Source organism: Hipposideros armiger, unplaced genomic scaffold, assembly GCF_001890085.2.
Source record: "Hipposideros armiger isolate ML-2016 unplaced genomic scaffold, ASM189008v1 scaffold_770, whole genome shotgun sequence".
Taxonomy (NCBI): domain Eukaryota; kingdom Metazoa; phylum Chordata; class Mammalia; order Chiroptera; family Hipposideridae; genus Hipposideros; species Hipposideros armiger.
The window spans coordinates 154,808-175,312 of NW_017732120.1; the positions used below are offsets into that span (position 1 = coordinate 154,808).

General features: G+C 35.1%; 1 protein-coding gene across 1 annotated transcript in view; it reads left to right on the forward strand.

The window, feature by feature from the left end:
• The window catches only part of CSMD3 (CUB and Sushi multiple domains 3), a gene marked incomplete at its 5' end in the record, with an annotated part of 280,868 nt that overhangs the window by 153,543 nt on the left and 106,820 nt on the right, over positions 1–20,505 (forward strand). Inside the window, 3 exons of the mRNA XM_019628256.1 lie at positions 10,931–11,049; positions 12,163–12,232; positions 17,824–17,940. Coding sequence (XP_019483801.1) covers positions 10,931–11,049; positions 12,163–12,232; positions 17,824–17,940 — 306 coding nt within the window. The remainder of the gene's footprint in view (positions 1–10,930; positions 11,050–12,162; positions 12,233–17,823; positions 17,941–20,505) is intronic.

A 20,505-nucleotide genomic window follows, 5' to 3' on the forward strand; every position in this document is an offset into this window, starting at 1 on the left:
CTGAAGAACAAAAAGACAGCAACTTGTCTGTTCCCCTTCCCCCAATTCCCCAGCACTGTTCCCATCCCCCAATTCCCCAATAAAAATCTTTAAAAAAATTAAAAAAAAATAAAGTTACATCCTCTCCTGCTCCAAAAAGGGTTCCTTTGGAGCATGGTTGTGTATGTTGCTAATCGAGCTTAGCATTGTCACCATCTATTGTAACATGATACACAGTATACAATAGGTGTTCATCAGTTGCTTGTTTAATGAATGAATGGTACCTATATGTCAGATTCCACTTATCATTTTAATATAGCATTATTCCGTAGGCTGAAATTTCATAAGTAGTATCTCTTTTGAATATTCAGTTATTCACAGCACTGCTAAATTAAATGTTAATTAAGGTAAACATAAGTAAAGTGAGTAAAAAAACCCCAAAACTTAAGGATCAAGGTACCTATGAACAGAGCCTGCATCATAACACATTTCTGAAGCACTGCTGCCCATCAGTGATTATTAAATGTTAGAATTGTTCCTCCTAAAAAAACTTACCTACAAACATTCAAGTTACATGTTATATACTAGGTATTTCACACATATTTGTTTAGTAGACTGATTAATTAATTCCAAGGTACATTTTTTGAGAAAAAAAGTCTGCGTGCTTACTATTGCAGTTTTCTCTAAGTGCTCAAACTAGCAGACCAACTCATGTTGAATTCATGCTTTATCACCATATTTCTATGTGATTCTCAAACTGTTATGATGATAAATGTGGAATGCCAAATTATAGTTCTAGTATATTTAAAAACCCTCAAGAGTAGCATAAACATAGTAATAAAAGTTCTTTTGTATCCATTAGTCAGAGAAAAATTTTGAATTGAAGATGTGATTTATTTAAAATAGTAAGATCTTTACTTCCACCAAATACAACTTCTTGTGCAAAGACACATGATTCAATTCTTGTTCCGTTCTCACATAAATGCAAACCCATGATTTTTGGTCCTTTTGGTCTTCATTTTCAATAAATTTACACATGGGTTGTCATGTAAAATTCATAAAGGAGTTTTTCTTTAACAAAACAATGTTACTGGGAGTCTTGGCAATAATTAAGCTTTCTTCTACTCCCTGTTTCTTTCTCTCAATGCATTAAAAACTCCTTAACATTATTGTGAAATGCTAGTATATATACACGTATATTTATATATACACATGTATATACACATATTAAATATTATATATTATGTATTATATATTAGTTATATGTTATATTTTATATATAATTGTATAATTAGAATTATCTGATATGATTAATAACATTTTCTACTCCAGATTGATTACCCTGTGAAAAGAATTGGAAAGAATAATATTTGGTTGTAAATAACTTAGAAATATGAACTGAGGTTTTAATGTTTTCAGCCAGGGTAATTGCCTACAGTAATTTGACAGCAGACATAACTCTAGGTATTTGATATGGATTTGTCTCTGGATTTATTTCTGTTTGTTTTTGGCTACAACAGCAAATTAATTGAGGCAGTTACCATTAAAAAATTAAAAAAAAAACATCCAAAGAGCATTTTTGATTGCAAAGGACATAATTTTACAAAATTTACACTCATGAAACTAAAAATGACTCAATATTTTGATTGCCTTGGGTAAGCATGGGAAAATCCTTTACAACATTTTTACAAAATTATTTTTTTGCTGTTGATTCCTGCAAATAACCTATTGGTTTCATGTCACTTATAGAGAAGTGAAAAATAATTCTTAAAGGAGACATTTTTAAATTACTATTTAATCACTCAGGTTTATTTGTGTAAATAAAAAAGTGACTATAAAATATGAACTGCTGGATTTTAATATATTTCTGTTTTATTTTCTTTAGTGCACATAAAACAATGAGATACAAAGAAATGAGAGAGGCCATTAACATGTGACTTCTCTTGCTTATCTGATTACCTCCTTAACTTTCTTCCCTGAAACAATCATATTCAACAGATAACTGGTCCACCTCAATTCCTTCTAGAAAAATAGAAGGGAGTGTTCTTTTACCCCCACATTTTCTGCTAATACTAATTTATCCAACAGTTAAGTGATTTTATTATTTACAGAAATAATTCATGTTCATTTAAAAGTTTTGGAAATGCAGGAAAATACAAGTAAGCACATACAAATCACCAAAAAGTTCATGATCATTAATAAACACTGCTACTATTTGGCATATTTCCTTTTGGCCATTTTTCTCTGTGATGATATACATATAAAAATTTTTAACTTAAAAAATTGCTATTATTTTGTGTATAAGAGTTATGTATCCTATTTTTTAAGTTAAAGTTATTTCATAAATATTTTACTATATCTGTGTATATTAGGCAACAACCTTGCTTAAAAAGGAGGCTCTCAGTATCTCGACACCACTGTACCTCCTCCCAGGGGAGGAAACCATCACTTCTGGTTATTAATAGCTTTCTGTGTATATAACCATGAATGGAGAACTTGATAGAAAGAAAAGAGAAATGAACTTGCACAGAATTTGGCCTTCTCAGTAAGAACGACTGCAAGAATGACCTTAACTGTGAAGAGTAATAGGTGTTGTTTAGATTCCCAAGAAGCTAAGATTATACCAAAGGAATGCAAAATCGTATTGACAAGACATATATGTTTATAACAGAACTCGCTTTTTTTTTTTTTTGTATTCAGTAACTCCTGAGAAGGCCTCTATGAAATCAGATGAATATAATATGCAAGGCCCACTACGGGCATTAAATGAGATTAAAACAAATGTAAGACAGTTCTGTCTGTTCTTGGATCTCAAGATATAGTTGAGGAAGTGAGACTGTAACCCTTAACATTTTAAAAGTAGGTCACAATTTAATGGTAGCTTTTTTCCCTAGGTCCATCAATTCAAGATTACAAAAAAAAAAATCAAGAAATATGGAACATGATCTATGTTTAGAGACCTGGCTAATTGAAGCAGCGGGCAGTAGAATTCCAGTCCACAGAATTCCCTAATCTCTCTTAGGACTGCCTCAAATGCATTCCCAAACAATCAGTTTGCTCACCCTCTTTTACTGCCTTACTTTCTGATCTAATCATAATTCTATCAAGTTACTGCTGTTATGCTATTTTCTATCCTTAAATGTCACCTAATTTGGCATGAGTTTTAGCTACCCTAACTATTCATTGTATTAGTAGATGGAAAATATATCTTCCATTTGCAGAGGTAGGAGCTTGTATTTATTAAGAAATGATTAAGAATTCACTTTCTTTTTTATACTATTCACTCATCCATACAACCAGTGTTTATTGGGTGCTTCCCTAGGATGGTATGCTCTAAACTGCCCTTCCATTCTCAGAGGGGAAATGAACGCTGAACAACTAATTACACAATTATTTACTCCTTATTAACTTACATTAAGTGCCACAAAAAAATATGAGTGGTTGGTGCTGTGAGAGAATCTATCTAAGGGAAATAAGGTGGTCAAGGAGAGAAGTGATATATGAGGTATTGTCACACTTCAGGATTTAGTTTTAATATTTTTAATGAAATGAATATATGTATAATAATTTTGGAGTGGTGACTATTTCTTTCCATTCAGTGAAATACAATATGCATTAGAGTAGCTTACAAATATGAATAAAAAAGGCAAATTGTAAACATTGGTTTTTCTTGAAGATAAAAAATTTTAATAACACATAATCCATTCACATGTTTAAAAAAATATTTTCCCCCAAAAAATCAAATCTTTTTTAAGCCTTTAAATGAATAATTTTAATAAAACCTTTTACATTTTGTATGTTTTTTATTCTTTTATGTTTAAAAATAAATACTTAATGTAAAAATAATGAAAGTGTTTTAAATTATATTATTATCTCCCTCTCAGACATAACTGATTTCAAATGTTAAATAATACTTTTCAGGTCTCAATGAGATATGCATTTTTCTCCTTTCTTCTTTGGAGAACAAATCTTAATTATATTTTTAAAAATTTGCATGTAATAAGTACATTAAAAAAATATCTCATGAATTAAAAACCCATGTGAAGGAAGAAGGAACAGGTGATATGGATGAAAGCAAAATTTTGTTATTTTACTAAGAATGTTTTACAAATATAATTTTATTTTATTTTCGCAAAAATTACTATTTTTTTACTTAGGGGTTCTATTTTTAGAAATTTTTGAGTTTTGTTTTACTGTAGGATACACTGACGCTCGGAGTTAGGAAAAGAATTTAAGTATGATCACACAACAATTTAATGATTAGTTCCATGCAAATTCAAAGAAATAGGTTTATGGGGAAGTTCCGTAGCATACTGCTCTTAACATCTACAGTTAAATATTGTTCACAGAACATTATTTGTTTATTTATGTATTTATTTATTTATTACAGTTAATATTCAATATTACTTTTATATTAGTTTTAGGTATACGGCCTAGTGGTTAGACATTTATGTCATTTATGACATGAACCCCCCCCAATAACTCTAGTACACACCTAGCACTACACATGGATATTACAATAATATTGACTATATTCCCTATACTTTATTTACATCCTGAGGACTACTTTGTAACTACCAATTTGTACTTCTTAATCCTTTTACCTTTTTTACCCAACCCCTCTCCCATTGGTAACCATCAGTTTTTCCCTGTATCTATAAATCTGTTTGTATTTTCATTTGTTTATTTTGTTCTTTAGATTCCAATAAGTGAGATCATATGATATTTGTCTCTCTCTGTCTTGCTTATTTCACTTAGCATAATATCTTCTAGGTCCACCCAGTTCCCTAATGGTAATATTTCATTTTTTATGGCTGAGTAATATTCCATTATATATATGTACCATAATTTCTTTATCCAGTTATCTTTTGATGGGCATTTTGGTTGCTTCCATATCTTGGTTATTGTAAATAGCACTGCTGTCAACATGGAGCAGGGGTGCATATATCTTGTTGAATCAGTGTTTTGGATTTCTTTGGATCAATACCCAGAAGTGAAATTGCTGGATCATAAGGTTGTTGTATTTTTAATTTTTTGAGGAAACTTCAAACCGTTTTCCATAATGGTTACAACAGTTAAACCAATGAGGGTTCCATTTTCTCCACATCCTCACTAACACTTGTGTTTTGAGTTATTGATGACAACCTTTCTTACAGGTGTGAGGTGGTATCTCATTGTGGTTTTGATTTGCATTTCCCTGCTGATTAGCATTATTGAGCATCTTTTCATATGTCTGTTGGTCATCTGTATGTCCTCTTTGGAAACTGCATATTCAGGTCCTCTTCCCATTTGTTAATTGGATTGTTTATTTTCTTGGTGTTGAATTGCACGAGTTCTTTATAAATTTTAAATATTAACTCCTTTCTGATGTATCATCGGCAAATATCCTCTCCCATTCAGTAGGGTATCTTTTCATTTTGTTGATGATTTCTTTTGCTGTGCAAAAACTTTTCAGTTTATATAGTCCCATTTGTTTATTTTTTCTTTTGTTTCTCTTGCCCGAGGAGATATATCAGAAAAAAATATTACTAAAGGTAATGTCAAACAATTTTGCTGCCTATGTTTTCTTCTAGTTTTATGGTTTGGGGTCTTATATTTAAGTCCTTAGTCCATTTTGAGTTTATTCTTGTATAAGGAGTAAGAACGTGGTCCAGTTTCATTTTTTTTGCATGCATCTGCCCCGTTTTCCCAGCACTGTTGGTTGAATAGGCTCTCTTTACCCCATTGTATGTTCTTACCTCCTTTTTTTATAGATTAAATGACCATATAGGTGTGCATTTATTTCTGGGATCTCTATTCTGTTCCATTGATCTATATCTGTTTCATGCCAACACCATGCTATTTTGATTACTATGGCCTTAAAGTATAGTTTTATATCCAGTAGTATAATGCCTCCAACATTGTTCTTTCTCAAGATTGCTGTGGGTATTTGAGGTCTTTTATGGTTCTTTATAAATTTAAGGATTATTTGTTCTACTTCTGTGAAAAGAGCCATTGGTATTTTGATAGATATTGTATTGGATCTGTAGATTTCTTTGGATGATATGGACATTTTAATGATATTCTTCCTATCCATGACCATAGTATATGCTTTCGTTTGTTTGTATCTTTTTACATTACTTTCTTCAATGTCATAATTTTCTGAGTACAGTTATTTTACTTTCTTGGTTAAACTTAATTCTAGGTATTTTATCTTTTGATGCAATTGTAAATGGGATTGTTTTCCTAATTTCTCTTTCTGATAGTTCATTATTGGTGTATAAAAATTCCATTAATTTCTTAGTATTTATTTTGTATCTTGCTACTTTACAGAATTAATTTGTCAAGTCTAATAGTTTTTTGGTATAATCTTTAGGGTTCTCTCTATTATAGTATTGTGTCCTGTGCAAATAATGAAAGTTTTACTTCTTCATTTCCAATTGGAAGATTTTTTTTTAAGATTTTATTGGGGAATTGGGGGAGGCGAACAGACAAATTGCTATCCTTTTGTTCTTCAGTCTAGTTGTGGAGAGCATCGCTTCACTGGCCCATGTTGGTATTATCACTGCACTCTTTCTGGGTGAGACAGTCACTCACCAGCCCTTGGACGGTGACTCATGGCAGCCCAGCTTCAGGTCAAGATGTTGTTCACCATCTTAGCTGTAGAGGGTGCAGCGTCACTGGCCCTAATGTGGGATCCAAACCGGGGCCCTGCTGCTCAGAGCTGGTGTCCCAAGCCAACTCTTAACCAATGCACCACTCAGCCAGCCACGATTTTTCTTGTTTCTTGAGGCAGGCCTGTATTGCTATGAATTACTCTCTTAGGACTGATGTTTCTATGTCTCATATATTTTGGGTTGTTGTGTTTTCATCTTTGTTTGTCTCAAGGTATCTTTTGATTTATTCCTTGATGTCATTGTTGACCCATTAATTGCCTAGTAGCTTATTTAGCTTCCATGTGTTTGTGTGTTTTTTAGGTTTTGTTTGTTTGTTGCTTTGTAATTGATTTCTAGTTTCGTACCATCATGGTAGGAGAAAACACTTGATATGATTTCATACTTCTTGAATTTATTGAAACTTGTTTTGTGGCCTAACATGTGGTCTATCTTGGAAAATGTTCCCTGTGCATTTGAAAATAATGTATATTCTACTGCCTTGGTGTGAATGTTCTAAAAATATCAATTAAACCCATCCAGTCTAGTGTGTCATTTACATCTGCTGTTTTCTTGCTAACTTATTGTCTGGACAACCTGTTCATTGGTGTCAGTGTGGTGTTAAAGTCCCCTACTATGACTGTGTTACTATTGATCTCTCCTTTTATATCAGTCAATATTTGCTTGATGTATTTATGTGCTCCTTTATTGGTTTTCTAGGGTTATATCCTCTTGTTGGATTAATCTCTTCATCATTATATAATGTCCTTCTTTGTCTCTTATAGTCTTTGTTTTAAAGTCTGTTTTGTCTGATGTAAGTATTGCTACTTCAGCTTTCTTTTTTTAATTTCCATTTGCACGAAATATCTTTTCCATCCCTTTGATTTCAGTCTATGTGTCTTTCAGTCTAAAGTGGGTCTCTTTTACACAGCATATGCATGGTTCTTGTTTTCTTATCTATTCAGCTACCCTATGTCTTTTGATTGGAGCATTTGATCTATTTATATTTAAAGTGATTATTGATAGGTACATGGTTATTTCTATTTTATTATTTATATTTATGGTTTTCTGTTTTTGATGTTGTTTATATCCTTCTTCTTTTTTTTTTTTTTTTTTTTTAAAGATTTTTATTGGGTAATTGGGGGGATGGGAACAGTGATGGGGAATTTGGGGAAGGGGAACAGACAAGTTGCTGTCATTTTGTTCTTCAATCTAGTTGTGGAGGACGCTGCTTCACTGGCCCAAGTTGGCACCATCATTGCACTCTTCCCTGGCGAGGCAGATCAGTCGCCGGCTTCTGGACGGCCGCTCACTGCGGCTGCTGGCCGCTCACGCTGGCTGCTGGCTACATATGGTAGCCCATGGCAACCCATTGCCACAGGGATTGCAGCCTACGCCGTCGCCAGCGACTCACGGCAGCCCAGCTCCAGGTTGAACTGTTGTTCAGCATCTTAGCTGTAGAGGGCAGTGTCACTGGCCCTCATATGTGGGATCCGAACCAGGGCCCTCTGGCATCCCAAGCGAGTTCTTAACCATCGCACCACTCGGCCGGCCCTATATCCTTCTTCTTAAGGAAGTCTCTTTAACATTTTTTGTAATACTGCTTGGTGGTAATGAATTGCTTTAGCTTTTACTTGTCTGGGTAGAGTAGCCTTGGTTGTAGGTCTTTGCTTTTCATCTCTTTGAATATTTTGTGCCACTCCCTTCTGGCCTGAAAATTTTCTGTTAAGAAATCAGCTGATAGTCTTAGGGGAGCTCCCTTTTCGTAAATAGTTGTCTTTCTCTTGCTGTTTTTAGGAGTCTCTCTTTATCATTAACTTTTGCTATTTTAATTGTGATGTGTCTTGGCGTGGGCCTCCTTGGGTTCATGTTGTTTGGGACTCTGCACTTCCTGGCATTGTATGTCTATTTCCTTCACCAGGTTAGGGACGTTTTCAGTCATTATTTCTTCAAATAGGTTCTTGATCCCTTGCTCCTGCTCTTTTCCTTCTGGTACTCCTATAATGTGAATGTTGTTACACCTGATGTTGTTCCAGAGGCCCCTTAAGCTATCTTTGTTTTTTTTTTTCTTTATGTTGTTTTAATTGGATGTTTTATACTACCTTATCTTTCAAATCGCTGATTCAATTCCCTGTTTCATCTAATCTGTTGATTTTGTTTAATATAATCTTCCTTTTAGTTATTGTACTCTTTATTTCTGACTGGTTCTTTTTTATGATTTCTATGTCCTTTATGATTATTATCTCTGCTGAAGTTTTCACTAAGTTCCTTAAGCATTCTTATAATCAATATTTTGAACTCTGTCTCTGATCAGTTGGTTGCCTCCATTTTATTTAGTTCTTTTCCTGGAGTTTTCTCCTGTTAATTTATTTGGAACATGTTCTTTTATTTCTTCATTTTATCTTCCTCTCTGTGTTTATTTTTATGTGTTGGGTAGATCTCCTAGTCTCTCAGTCTTCCCTGGATGGCCTTATGTAGTAGGTGTTCTGTGTGACCCAATGGCATAGTTTCTCTGATCACCTGCACCAGGTACTCCAGGAGTGTCCCTTGTGTGGGTCATGTGTGGCCTCCTAGTATAATTGTGCTTTGATTAGTTTTGGTGTGTCATTGGGTAGGTTTGACTTCCAGCTGACTGTGAGGACTGGCCATGCTCACAGTGTATGAACTACTGTGTGAAGGTTAATCTCTCAGAGGGGGATTTGCCTCCGCAGATTTCTGTGCCTATTGAGACACCTGTTGGGTGTGCCACCTCTGAGGCTAATTGGGTAGTGCTTTGTTTTGGTCTGAAGCCAGCCTTCATGTATGTTCTTTCTGATACCTCTTGGGAGGGTTTCCCATGCAAGCTAAGTTCAACCTTGACTGTGACTGGCCCGGAGCAACCTAATGGGAGCTACAAAGCTATATGCAGTTGGTTGCTGCCTGTGCTGGACCTGGAGGCATGTGGGGGTGGCCAGCTGAGAACGGAGGCTTGCTGTCACTAGTATTTGGCTTGTGGCAGTTTAGCAAAAGGCCCAGGGCACCTCTAGGACTATTGCTACCTGTCAGCTGCCTGTAAGGCTCAGCCACTAAAAAGAGCCTCCTTAATTTCCCAGGGTTAGGCTGGTTGCCCTGTTGGGAAAGTGCTTCTGGTGCCACCTCACAAGCTGGGTTGGGCAGGTTCCCAGGTTATCACTGGGAAGGTGGTATTCACAAGGTTAATGCAGATTCAGTTCTTTGCCCAGTGCCTAGCCTGTGTCCACTCACAAAATACCCAGAGAACACTGAGGCCAGCTGCTTCTCACTCTGGGCCTGCATATCCCCAAGACTTGTCTATGAAAGGCTGCAGCCTTAGTTGACACTGACTTCCTGCCACTGAAAGCATCCCAGGCAGTTGCACAAGCTGCTGTGGGTTGTTTGCTGCTGGAAGAGCCTCCAGCAGTGTGTGATACGGGGCTGGCTGCCCATTTGCTAAGAGTGCCTGAGTAGGGTGGGACGGCATCGCAGAGAGTCTCTGGAGTGGGGCTGCAGAGTTCATCAGGCCAATGCAGTTTCAGGTTTGGTCATGTGGGGGAGGGCTCAACACAGGAAAGATGGCACCTGTCTATAAGCTGTATGTAAGTTGGGTTCCACACAGGGATAATGGAGACTGTTCCTCTAGCTCTCACCCTGAAGCCACATAGCTCAGTTTTATCCTGTATGTCTCTGGCACCTCTTGAATTGCCGTTTTTTCTTCTGGAGCCCAGGGTGAGTGCCTGCAAGTAAGTGAATCTGTGCACTGGCCCTTTAAGAAGATGTCTGGGTTTCTAGCTGCCTTCTACGTCACCCAGATGGGCAGAATCCTCACTGATTTTCACAGCCAGATATTGTGGGGATTCCTCTTCCCAGTTTGGATCCCTGGGCTGGGAAACCCACTGTGGGGCTGGGACTCTCGTTCATCAGGGGAACATCTGCCACTGACGTGTCTCTCCCAGTGCTCAACCACTACCTGTGGGCGTGAGGCAGCCCATTCCCATCTCCGCTCCTCCTACGAGTCTTAACATGGCCTCTTCTTTATATCCTTAGTTATTGGGGTTCTATTCAGTTAGTCTTCAGATGGTTCTTGAGGTTAATTGTTCCATAATTTAGTTGTAATTGCAATGTAGTCATGGGAGGCAGGAGACACAGTGTTTACTTATTCTGCATCTTAGAATCTACTCCTAATTCATACAGAATATTCTTAATGTCTCAATGTAAAATGTAGTTTTAATGAGTCAGATATTCAATTTTGGTAATTTAATAAACATGAGTTGAACATTCATTATTGGAAACTTACTTATATTATGATCATTAAATATTCACAGCAATTGGTTTGGATTCTTGTCCTGAACCACAAACTCCTAGCAGTGGAATTAAAATTGGAGACAGATACATGGTTGGTGATGTGGTATCCTTTCAGTGCGATCAAGGCTACTCTCTTCAGGTAAATCTATTGTAAAATCATAATTTTGATTTTCATTGCCCTTTTCAAATATTTTAACAAACAAATGATTGTAATCCACAAGTTTTAAAACAATATTGATCTTGGCCATTATAGTTTAGCCTAATGTCAAAAGCCATTCGATTTGTCAATAAAATATATTCATGAGAGAAATTGCTGAGATGAACTAAATTTGTTTTTTTTGCAGTAATCAAAATGATTTTTGAATCAATGTAGTTTCCACTGTTCTCTCTATTCACATAGGATGTGACAGCTGAACTCCCAGGTCTTTAGAATTTCAAAATGAAAATGAAGTACTACGTAAAACATTAAATGAAACTTCCATGATAATAAAGTCCCTAAATTATTGAAACTCAACTAGCAATATATTTTGCTATAGACGTGGATTTGCAATGTACATTTTGATGTTTTTTGTATTTATATTGATCCTCTGTTATAGGTTTTTTGAAGGGTCTCAAAATTATGGCCTCATAAAAATTTTCCTAAAGGATACACTTATTAAGAAATTATGTGAAAAAAATTGAGGCACAAACTATATCACATGTTAATTAAATAAATTCCTTAGAGGAAGCCAAATTAAAAATAATATATTGTCTTTGTTAGTTGTAACACAAATTATTTCTCTCAGAAGAAGTGTAATCAGATCTTTCTGGATTTTATATTTCAATTCAAAATTTAATATACCTTAATTGATCTGTTTTAGTATTTTTATGAAAGTATTTTATAATTATTTGTTAACCTATCTCACCTTGAATATCACAGGAATTTATTATAAATCACTATGTCTATGGCCATTTCACTTGTGTAATCATTGTACTATCTTAGTATATTTTTGATAGAAAAAATTTTAAAACTGTAATTCTAACATGATATGGAGTCTTAATTGTTCTACCATGACCTTGTTATTTTTTATATTTTATCACAATTGTGTATAGTTACCTTTCTTATTCTAAATAATTCTAAAATTTCCAGTGAAAGTTAAAAAATATGAAAATGACATATATTTAAGCTTGTTTTCATAATAACCATTCATTATGCTATGTTTAATTTAACTTTTTAGAATGTGTACTGAACTGCATTGTCTTGTTTATATAGGGTCATTCGCACATTACATGTATGCCTGGACCTGTAAGAAGATGGAATTACCCAATTCCAATTTGTTTGGGTAAGTTAAAGAACTATAAATCATTTAGAAGCTTTATCAAATTTTAAAGCTACACTCTGTGTATGATGTTCAAAAAGATAGTTTTCCTTTTGTTAAGTTTTATGGAAATGATACTTTGAGATAAATGTTTCATATCTTTTTTTAAAAAGTTTTTAATTTAAATTTTTTTATAGATTTTTACCCCAATTCAGTATCAATGTAGAAACTGAGAAAATATATTAGGTTTTTTTGATCCCCCAGAAAGTTTTCTCAGTGTGATATGATAGAAATACCTATGGATTAGGAAAATAGCAAATATTCTTATGACTGAGCCAGAGTAGGTAAGGAATCTGGAGTCTACCAAAGGGAGAATGACACTAAATGAGATGTCTTCAATGGTAACAGGCAGTTGAGATATGGACTATATCAGAAAGGTCTTTAAGGCTTTAAAAAGTAGGGTCCCAAACTTTTGTCCTAAATTAATGCATCTTCCAATTATTTTTATCTAACCTCTCACCCCCCCCAACTATTTTCTTTCTCATTTCTTGCACCTGTATGCAACCATTAATATACTGGGCTATAGAGTATGAAAAGATATGTGAGGTATTATCCCTATTATTAATATATCCTTTTACCATTTAGAGTGGCAGACATAAAAAAAATGAAATAGGGTGATTTAGTGTTAGATACATGATAGAATTTCAGAAATGTGAGACTGGTATTCACTGAAGTCATTGGGAAACATAGCTCATAAAATTTACAGAGTTAGGATGATAAGCATAATTAAGATAAATGGATGAAGACAAAAGCCCTTTCTGAGTAAGAAGAGGACAAAAACAAAAGAATTGGTGTGACTTGTATAACTCCCTTCTGTACAGTAACCAAACCTGTAATTATGTTTTCTGGGGTTACCATAACAGAATACCACAGACTGGATTGCTTAAGCAACAGAAATTAATTTTCTCACAGTTTTAGAAGCTGTAAGTTCAAAATCAAGATTCTGGAATGGTTGTTTTCTTCTAAGAGCCTCTTTCCTTGTCTTGTAAATGACTGTCTTCTCCCCACATTTTCACATGGTCTTTTCTCTGTGAGCAAGCACTGTTTATATTTATCCTCTTCCTGTAAGGGCACCAATACTACTAGATTATGGCCCAACCCTTATGATTTTATTTAACCTTAATTACCTCCTTAAAGGCCCTATCTCCAAATACAGTCACATGGGAATTTAGGGATTTAACATATGAATATTGGGGGGACAGATTTCAGTCTGTAACACCTATGTACTCTATGCACAATTCTTGTTGGAGAGTACTGGAAAATAATACCTAAGAGTAAAGATAAGTTTAATTGGCAAAAGATATTCACAGCATTTCAACTTTGGATTAGATGATATTTTTTAAAGGACATATTTCTTTACATATTATAAATAATTTATAAATGCATATAATGCCAATTATATGTGTTATGCATATAGGGTGTATATGTGTGTATGTATCCAACTGAGTATAGAAAATTGGGAGTATAAAAGAGCACAAAGAGTAAAATAAATAGTATGTATGTGTTGCTGATATGAGAGCAGAGGGTTTAGTTCATTAGTTTACCCCTATATTTCCAAACTTAGAAAAGTTCTTATCTTAAATAGGCATCTGATAAATATTGTTTAATGAACAAATTAATATAAAATTTTGGGATTCTATAGTGTGTGTGTATATACATATATATTTATTTTATAATGTTTCCTTCTGGACATTAATTTAGAAGAATTTCCCATCCCATAACGTGTTTTTAAAAATCTGATTTTTAAAATAACTTCATGGCACATAGCAGAGTCTTTAATTTGTGTAATTATTCTCTTTTTGTTAGTCTTTAATGTTTTGTATTTTTTAATACACATTTGTAAATCTTTTCATATGCTGTTATGCATACCTCTATTCACTTAGGATTTTACCTAAGTAGATTAATTGTATCATTCCATGTAACTATTTACAAGTTTTGATGAATATATCCCAATTGCTTTCAAAAAATTCTATCATTTTAAATACTACCCAGTAGCCACCTCAAAATTTCAACTAAACTACAGAACAGTAATTGAGAACCACCTGAAACGTACCTGAACAGAAGTGTTATAACTAAGAATATGCAAAAGCCACGTTGAGACTGATAGGAGGGGTAGAGATGTGGAATGGGCTGGTCCCCCACCCACATGTGGTGATTAAAAATCAGGAAAGCTATGCCGGCTCTGGAGGTACCCACTGAGGAATGAAGGGTTCTAGCCACACACCAAGCTTCCCAGTCCAGTGCTAGGAAGGGAAGACCCCATAACTTCTGGCTGTGAAAACCAGCAGAGGTTGTGGCTGAGTGAGACTGAGGACTGCTGGAGTCCCAAGTGCACCTTGTAAAGGGCCCACACGGATTTACTCACTATTGGGTTCACTTCTTTTGAGTTCTAGTACTACGGTAACAGCTTGAAAGACACCAGGAACATACAGGGAGGAACTGAATTGTCTGGCTTCAGGGTTAGGGCTGGAGGGGCAGCTTTCTTCTAGACAGAGGTGCTAGCAGAAGCCATTGTTCCTTTGTTGAGCCTTCCTGGTATCCGGCCTTCACATGTAGGTGGGCACAATACCTGAGTCTCCATCAACCTGGCTAACACCATCGCCCTGTCCTGGTGATTCCTTGTGACCCAACCCCACCAAATTTTCAGGCCAACTCAACCTGCTCCCAGTGGCTTTTCTATTCTGGTGGCTTTTCCATAAAAATGGCCTGTCTTGACTCATGATGTGGACTTTCCTAAAATCTTCCAAAGGTTCACAAACCTCAAACAAGTAGCATCAGGCCTGAGTGTGCCACTTATGTACCTCTTGCTAAGCAGTCCAAAGCCTGGCACTAGCAGCCGCCAGCCTTGGTTGACAGCTTAGCCTCTCTCTAGCACCTCCAAATGCAGCAAAACTATCGCCATCTCCAAATCACTTTGTAGCTCATACTAAGTTGCTTCATGCAGAGCACAAACAGCAGCTGATGCTGGCCTATAACAGAACCCCTCCCTAAAGCCCCTAGAAGCAACACACCAGGTGGGCAGCTTCACACCACACCAGAGCACCATGCAACCACCTCCACAAACAACACACCTGAAGAGCAGAATGAGCTGGTACCAGAGTACTGATAAAGCAAATCCTGCTCCAGAGGGTCAGTCCCTGCACAACAGCTCCTCTGCTGTAGCCACGGCCAGTCCTCACAACCAGTTAGCTTATGAATCAATTCCTCCTATTGATGTGTAAACAGCAACCATGGCTCAACTACAACAGGAGGGCACACACAACCCTCAGAAGGGGCTTGCACATCATTGGGTCTCCCACAGCACACCTACTACATAAGACCACTCTACAAAGACCGGGAGACACAGCAGTTCTACCTCTAATACATACAAAGAAATACAGGGAGGCAGCCAAACTGGAGAGACAAAAAAAAAAGTCTTAAGTCAAAGAACAAAGCCAAACTCCAGAAAAAGAACTAAACAAAATGGAGACAAGCAATTTACCTGAAGCAGAGTTTAAAACACTGGTTGTAAGAATGCTCAATAATCTCAGGTAGAACTTCAACAAAGAGTTTGGAAACATAAAACTAGAGATAAAAAATATACAACATACAAAACGACCAGTCAGAAATGAAGATACAATAACTGAAGTGAAGAATACATTAGAGAGAATCAACATTAGATTAGATGAAGCAGAGGGCCAAATCAGCAATTTGAAAGATAAAATAACAAGAAACAGCCAATCAGAACAGAAAAAAAAAAAAAAAGAGTCCAAAAAAATGAGGAGAAATTAAGGGACCTTTGGGACAACATCAAGCATATCAACATTTGTATCATATGGGTACCTGAAAGAGATGAAAGAGAGCAAGGAATTGAAAACCTATTTGAAGAGAAATTAACAGAAAAATACACACACACACACACACACACACACACACAAACACACACACACACACACAAACACACAAACACATGGCTCCAAACAAATGTATACCNACACACAAACACACACACACACACACAAACACACAAACACATGGCTCCAAACAAATGTATACCCATTTTAAGAAAGGAAAACTGTATTAAAATTGTAATACTAATATATACTGATAACAAAAGATGAATACAAGTCTTCTTGACTGCTGCAATTACAAGAGGTGCTCAAAGTGGTTACCATCAGCATAATTTTAATGCAGTTTTTTCCTTTCTTAAAATCTGTACACATTTTTGGCACCTCTGTGCGCATGTGTGTGTGTGTGTGTGTGTGTGTGTGTGTGTGTGTGTGTGTGTAGAGAGAGAGAGAGAGAGAGAGAGGTTGAAAATTGCTCTAGTTTAAGGATGAATGAACTGAGATTTCAGAAGGGTGGAAAAGTATACAGGTATATCTTTAAATCTCAGTGATAATTATGTTTAAAAGAAATATTTATATATAGACTGCAAGATTATATATATCTTCCTCATGAAATCTGCTTAATACATAGTTTATTCAGTTCACGTAAAGATAGCAGTCAAACTTGTTATTGATATCATACAGAACATTGATAAAATTTCAACAGAATTTACATTCATGATATATAACCTGAAGTTTGAGTATCTACATATTGTTATTCTTAACAAGAAATAAATGAGTGAAATTGCAAGTACCTGTTCTATATCGGTGAATTTCAAACTTGATGTTCAATCATGAAATTTAATTCTTCAACCCACAATTAGCAGATGTGTTTTTTAGTCCTTCTATGATGAAATGGTAAAAATGTTCATTTAGAAGAATTAGCTTCCAAAAAGTAATTCCTCTTTTAATGCATGTTAAATGTTCTATTTAATCATGTAAAAGTTAAAATTTGGTAATTACCTGTTTTTATAATTTTTGCTCAGCTTATCAATGGTAAATCAGTATACCAGGGATTATAAAACAAGCACATTGATAAACTATGCATAAATTCTCAAAATCCGTCACATCATTTAACATGTTTTGTACTTCCCTATTCTTTGTCTAGGTTCTTTTAGGATAAAGTGACGCCATATCCCATGCATGATATGTGAATTTCTCACATACTTCCAACAGATACCAATATTTTTTCTGAAAATTCTTTAGCCTTCTCACAAAAAGAGTCAATGAAGGGAAGGGAGTGAAACTGTTCCCTCTTGAACACAGTACTTAGAACGGATGTTGTTGGCTTGACTTTATTCAGAATTATATTATCTTTGAATGAATCAAAACATTACTAGAAGTACTTAAGGATTAGAAATAAACTGCCCGCTGTGGAAAAGGACATGTGCTCCTTGTTTGATTGTATTCTCTGCTCATGAGCTGCTCCCTGCTGTGCTATAATTGATTTGAACTTGCATTTATTGCTGAGAAAGGAAATATGTTGTTTTTATATGCTGTTTTAGAAAATGAGTTGTCAATTGATTATATTTGATCACTAGTGTGTGGTAGATGAAAGTTGACAATATTCAAATTTATATCAAACAGTTTTAATTCAGACTTGATTAAGACTTGAAATGATTTCAATCTGTTTTTAATACAGTGAAGTTTTCCACTGCTCTGGCTTATGCGGACTTCATTATCTTGCAGCTCAGTGCGGTGGTGCTATGTCAGATTTCAGTGGTGTGATCCTCAGCCCTGGGTTTCCTGGAAACTACCCCAGCAGTTTAGATTGCACATGGACAATAAAGCTGCCCATAGGTTTTGGTATGTATATTAAAAACACGTGGAAGAGTTTTCAATGTCATTAAATGCATCCTTAAGAAGAAATATCAATATCTAATATAAAATACTCAATCAAAAATTATAGTTTAATTTGGATTACATATGATTATGTAAATTGCGGAGTGAAATTTGGCTAATTGTTTCTAAGACAAAGTACATCTCACCTGGAATACTTGGATAATTGAAAGAATATGGGCGTTTTCTAATTCTGTAGATAGATAGGTAGATAGATAAGTTTATGATAGTTTCCAGTTTATATGTATAGATGGGTATAGCCTGAGTTAGATGTGTGTGATAATGATAAATTCAACAGGAGCTTCATGCATAATTGTTTTTGTAACTTTTCTTATTGTTTATACTAAGTAGTGAATAGATAAATTATTTTCTGGTGATCTATTTAATTCATCCAATATTCATTGTAAATAAATTAGATTTTACATTTGACAATGTTACAAATTTTCTAATGTTGGATTTAAATACCATGTAAATGTAGTACCTTTCTAATTCTAATAACACAATTCCCAGTGCGTTAGATATATTGCATCATATATTGTATTTCATTTTAAAAATTCTTTCTCACTCTTATATCACAAATATATTCTCTTGCAACATCTTCATATCCCATGAGTCTAAATGCATAAATAGAAGTGGCAGATTGAGAATACACTTCTTCATCCAATCCCAGAAGACTAGGATGAGTAGATATTCCTTGAAGCACAAACCTGGCAGATTTAGAGCAATTAAAAAAATTCGGTACCGTCTTACTTATTGAGGACTGAATTTAAGTACCTGATTACCCAAAAGCATTCTGAGTCTCAGAATACAAATTCATATTTAAACGTTTTACAGAAATTCACAGAAACTCATAGTTTTGACAATTCTTTACTGTATATATTATCCCCCAGGTACTGTGTTAAGTGCTGGGGATAAAATGCATAGTAAAACACACTTTGTGTTTTTTTCCCTAGATAATGAAGAGACAGATAGTTACATATGCTATTAAAATAAAGTATAATAAAGACTCCAGGGTTGTACTTAGTGTGGACTCCAGCCTAGTCTAGGAAATGTAGAAAAGTCTTGCCTGAGGAAGTGATGCTGAACTGTGGCTTTAAAGAGAAGTAAGAGCCAGCCTAACAAAGAGAGTCATTCTATGGGGAATAGCAAAGAAATTCTAGGTAAACAGAGTGACATGTGGAAAGATACAAATGAGAAAGCTACAGAAAGCCTGAACACTGTGTGACTAGCCTGAGGTTTGGGGAGAACAGAAGGCCACTGAGGGAAGGACGCTTAGGGGCTTTCTACCGAGGGTTATCCTAGCTACAACACGGAAACACCGTTAGTTTCAAGTAGTCAAATTGAAGTGTCCATTGAGTAAAAAAGAATACTGACGCGTATGAAGAATAGATTTGAACCAGTATGGCTGTCCTTATGTGTCTTTTACTAGTCACTTAAGAGGGCTCATCCCATGTTGCTTATGAAGCTAAATGAGTTATTTTAAAGTAAATTATTAAGCGTATTTTTAATAGTGCCATTATATTATCTTCAACTTACCTGTTGCTAATTCTTCCTTGATTCCAAAAACCAAGTTCATTAAAAATTAAAAAGAAGACACAGCTCTGTTTTAGAAATGAAAATATAAGAGGCTGGGGGGTGACCGGTTAGCTCAGTTGTTTAGGGCGTGGTGCTGATAACACCAAGGTTGCCGGTTTGATCCCCGCATGGGCCACTGTGAGCTGCACCCTCCCTAAAAGAGTCAACGATGCCCTTGTAGCATGAAAGCAATGCATAACCAATGACCATGGCTGTTCCCCAATAAAATTAAAAACAAAAACAAAACAAACAAATAAAACATGAGGCTGTTCCTGATTTGTTTCATTTAAATAATCCCACTGTTTTCTTTGAGTTTTGGCTAAATCACATATTACTTCTAATGTATTTCCATAAGTAATTCATAATTTTTTCAAAGAAAATTTAATACAGATCAACAGTTATTGAAGTATTTTCTCGTGTTCATGAAACAATTATTGACAAGATAATTTGTGAAAAAGGGGCTCAGGGAAAAATGTTAGAAAAGATAGCACATCTTGGGGTCTCACATAATAAGGTAACATGTTCAAAGTTCTAAGAAGTTTATGATTGTACAAGAGCATGTTTAATATTTTAAATAATTTTTTTCAATATTCCCCATATTTGTCCATAGTACCCTTTTTTCATGTAATGAGGAGTTTCCACGTGACTTTTTTGTTTGAGTACTAAAACGTAACTTTATTTGAGAACCCCAGTGTAGTTACTAAGAGGAAGAGCTTAAGGGCCGGTGTATCTGTCTGAATTTCAGCTCTTTTAAATTGTTGTGAAAACTTAGCACATTTGTTTAGCTTCTCTGTGCCTCAGTTTTGTTATTCTGATGAGTAACTGTGAACATGAAATAAATTAACATATATAAACACTTAAAACAGTGCCTAGCAAAAAGAAAACACTTAATAAATGTCAGATTTTATTATTAGCAATTGGAAAATGGTGGTTGTAAGAAAAACGTCAAATCCACTA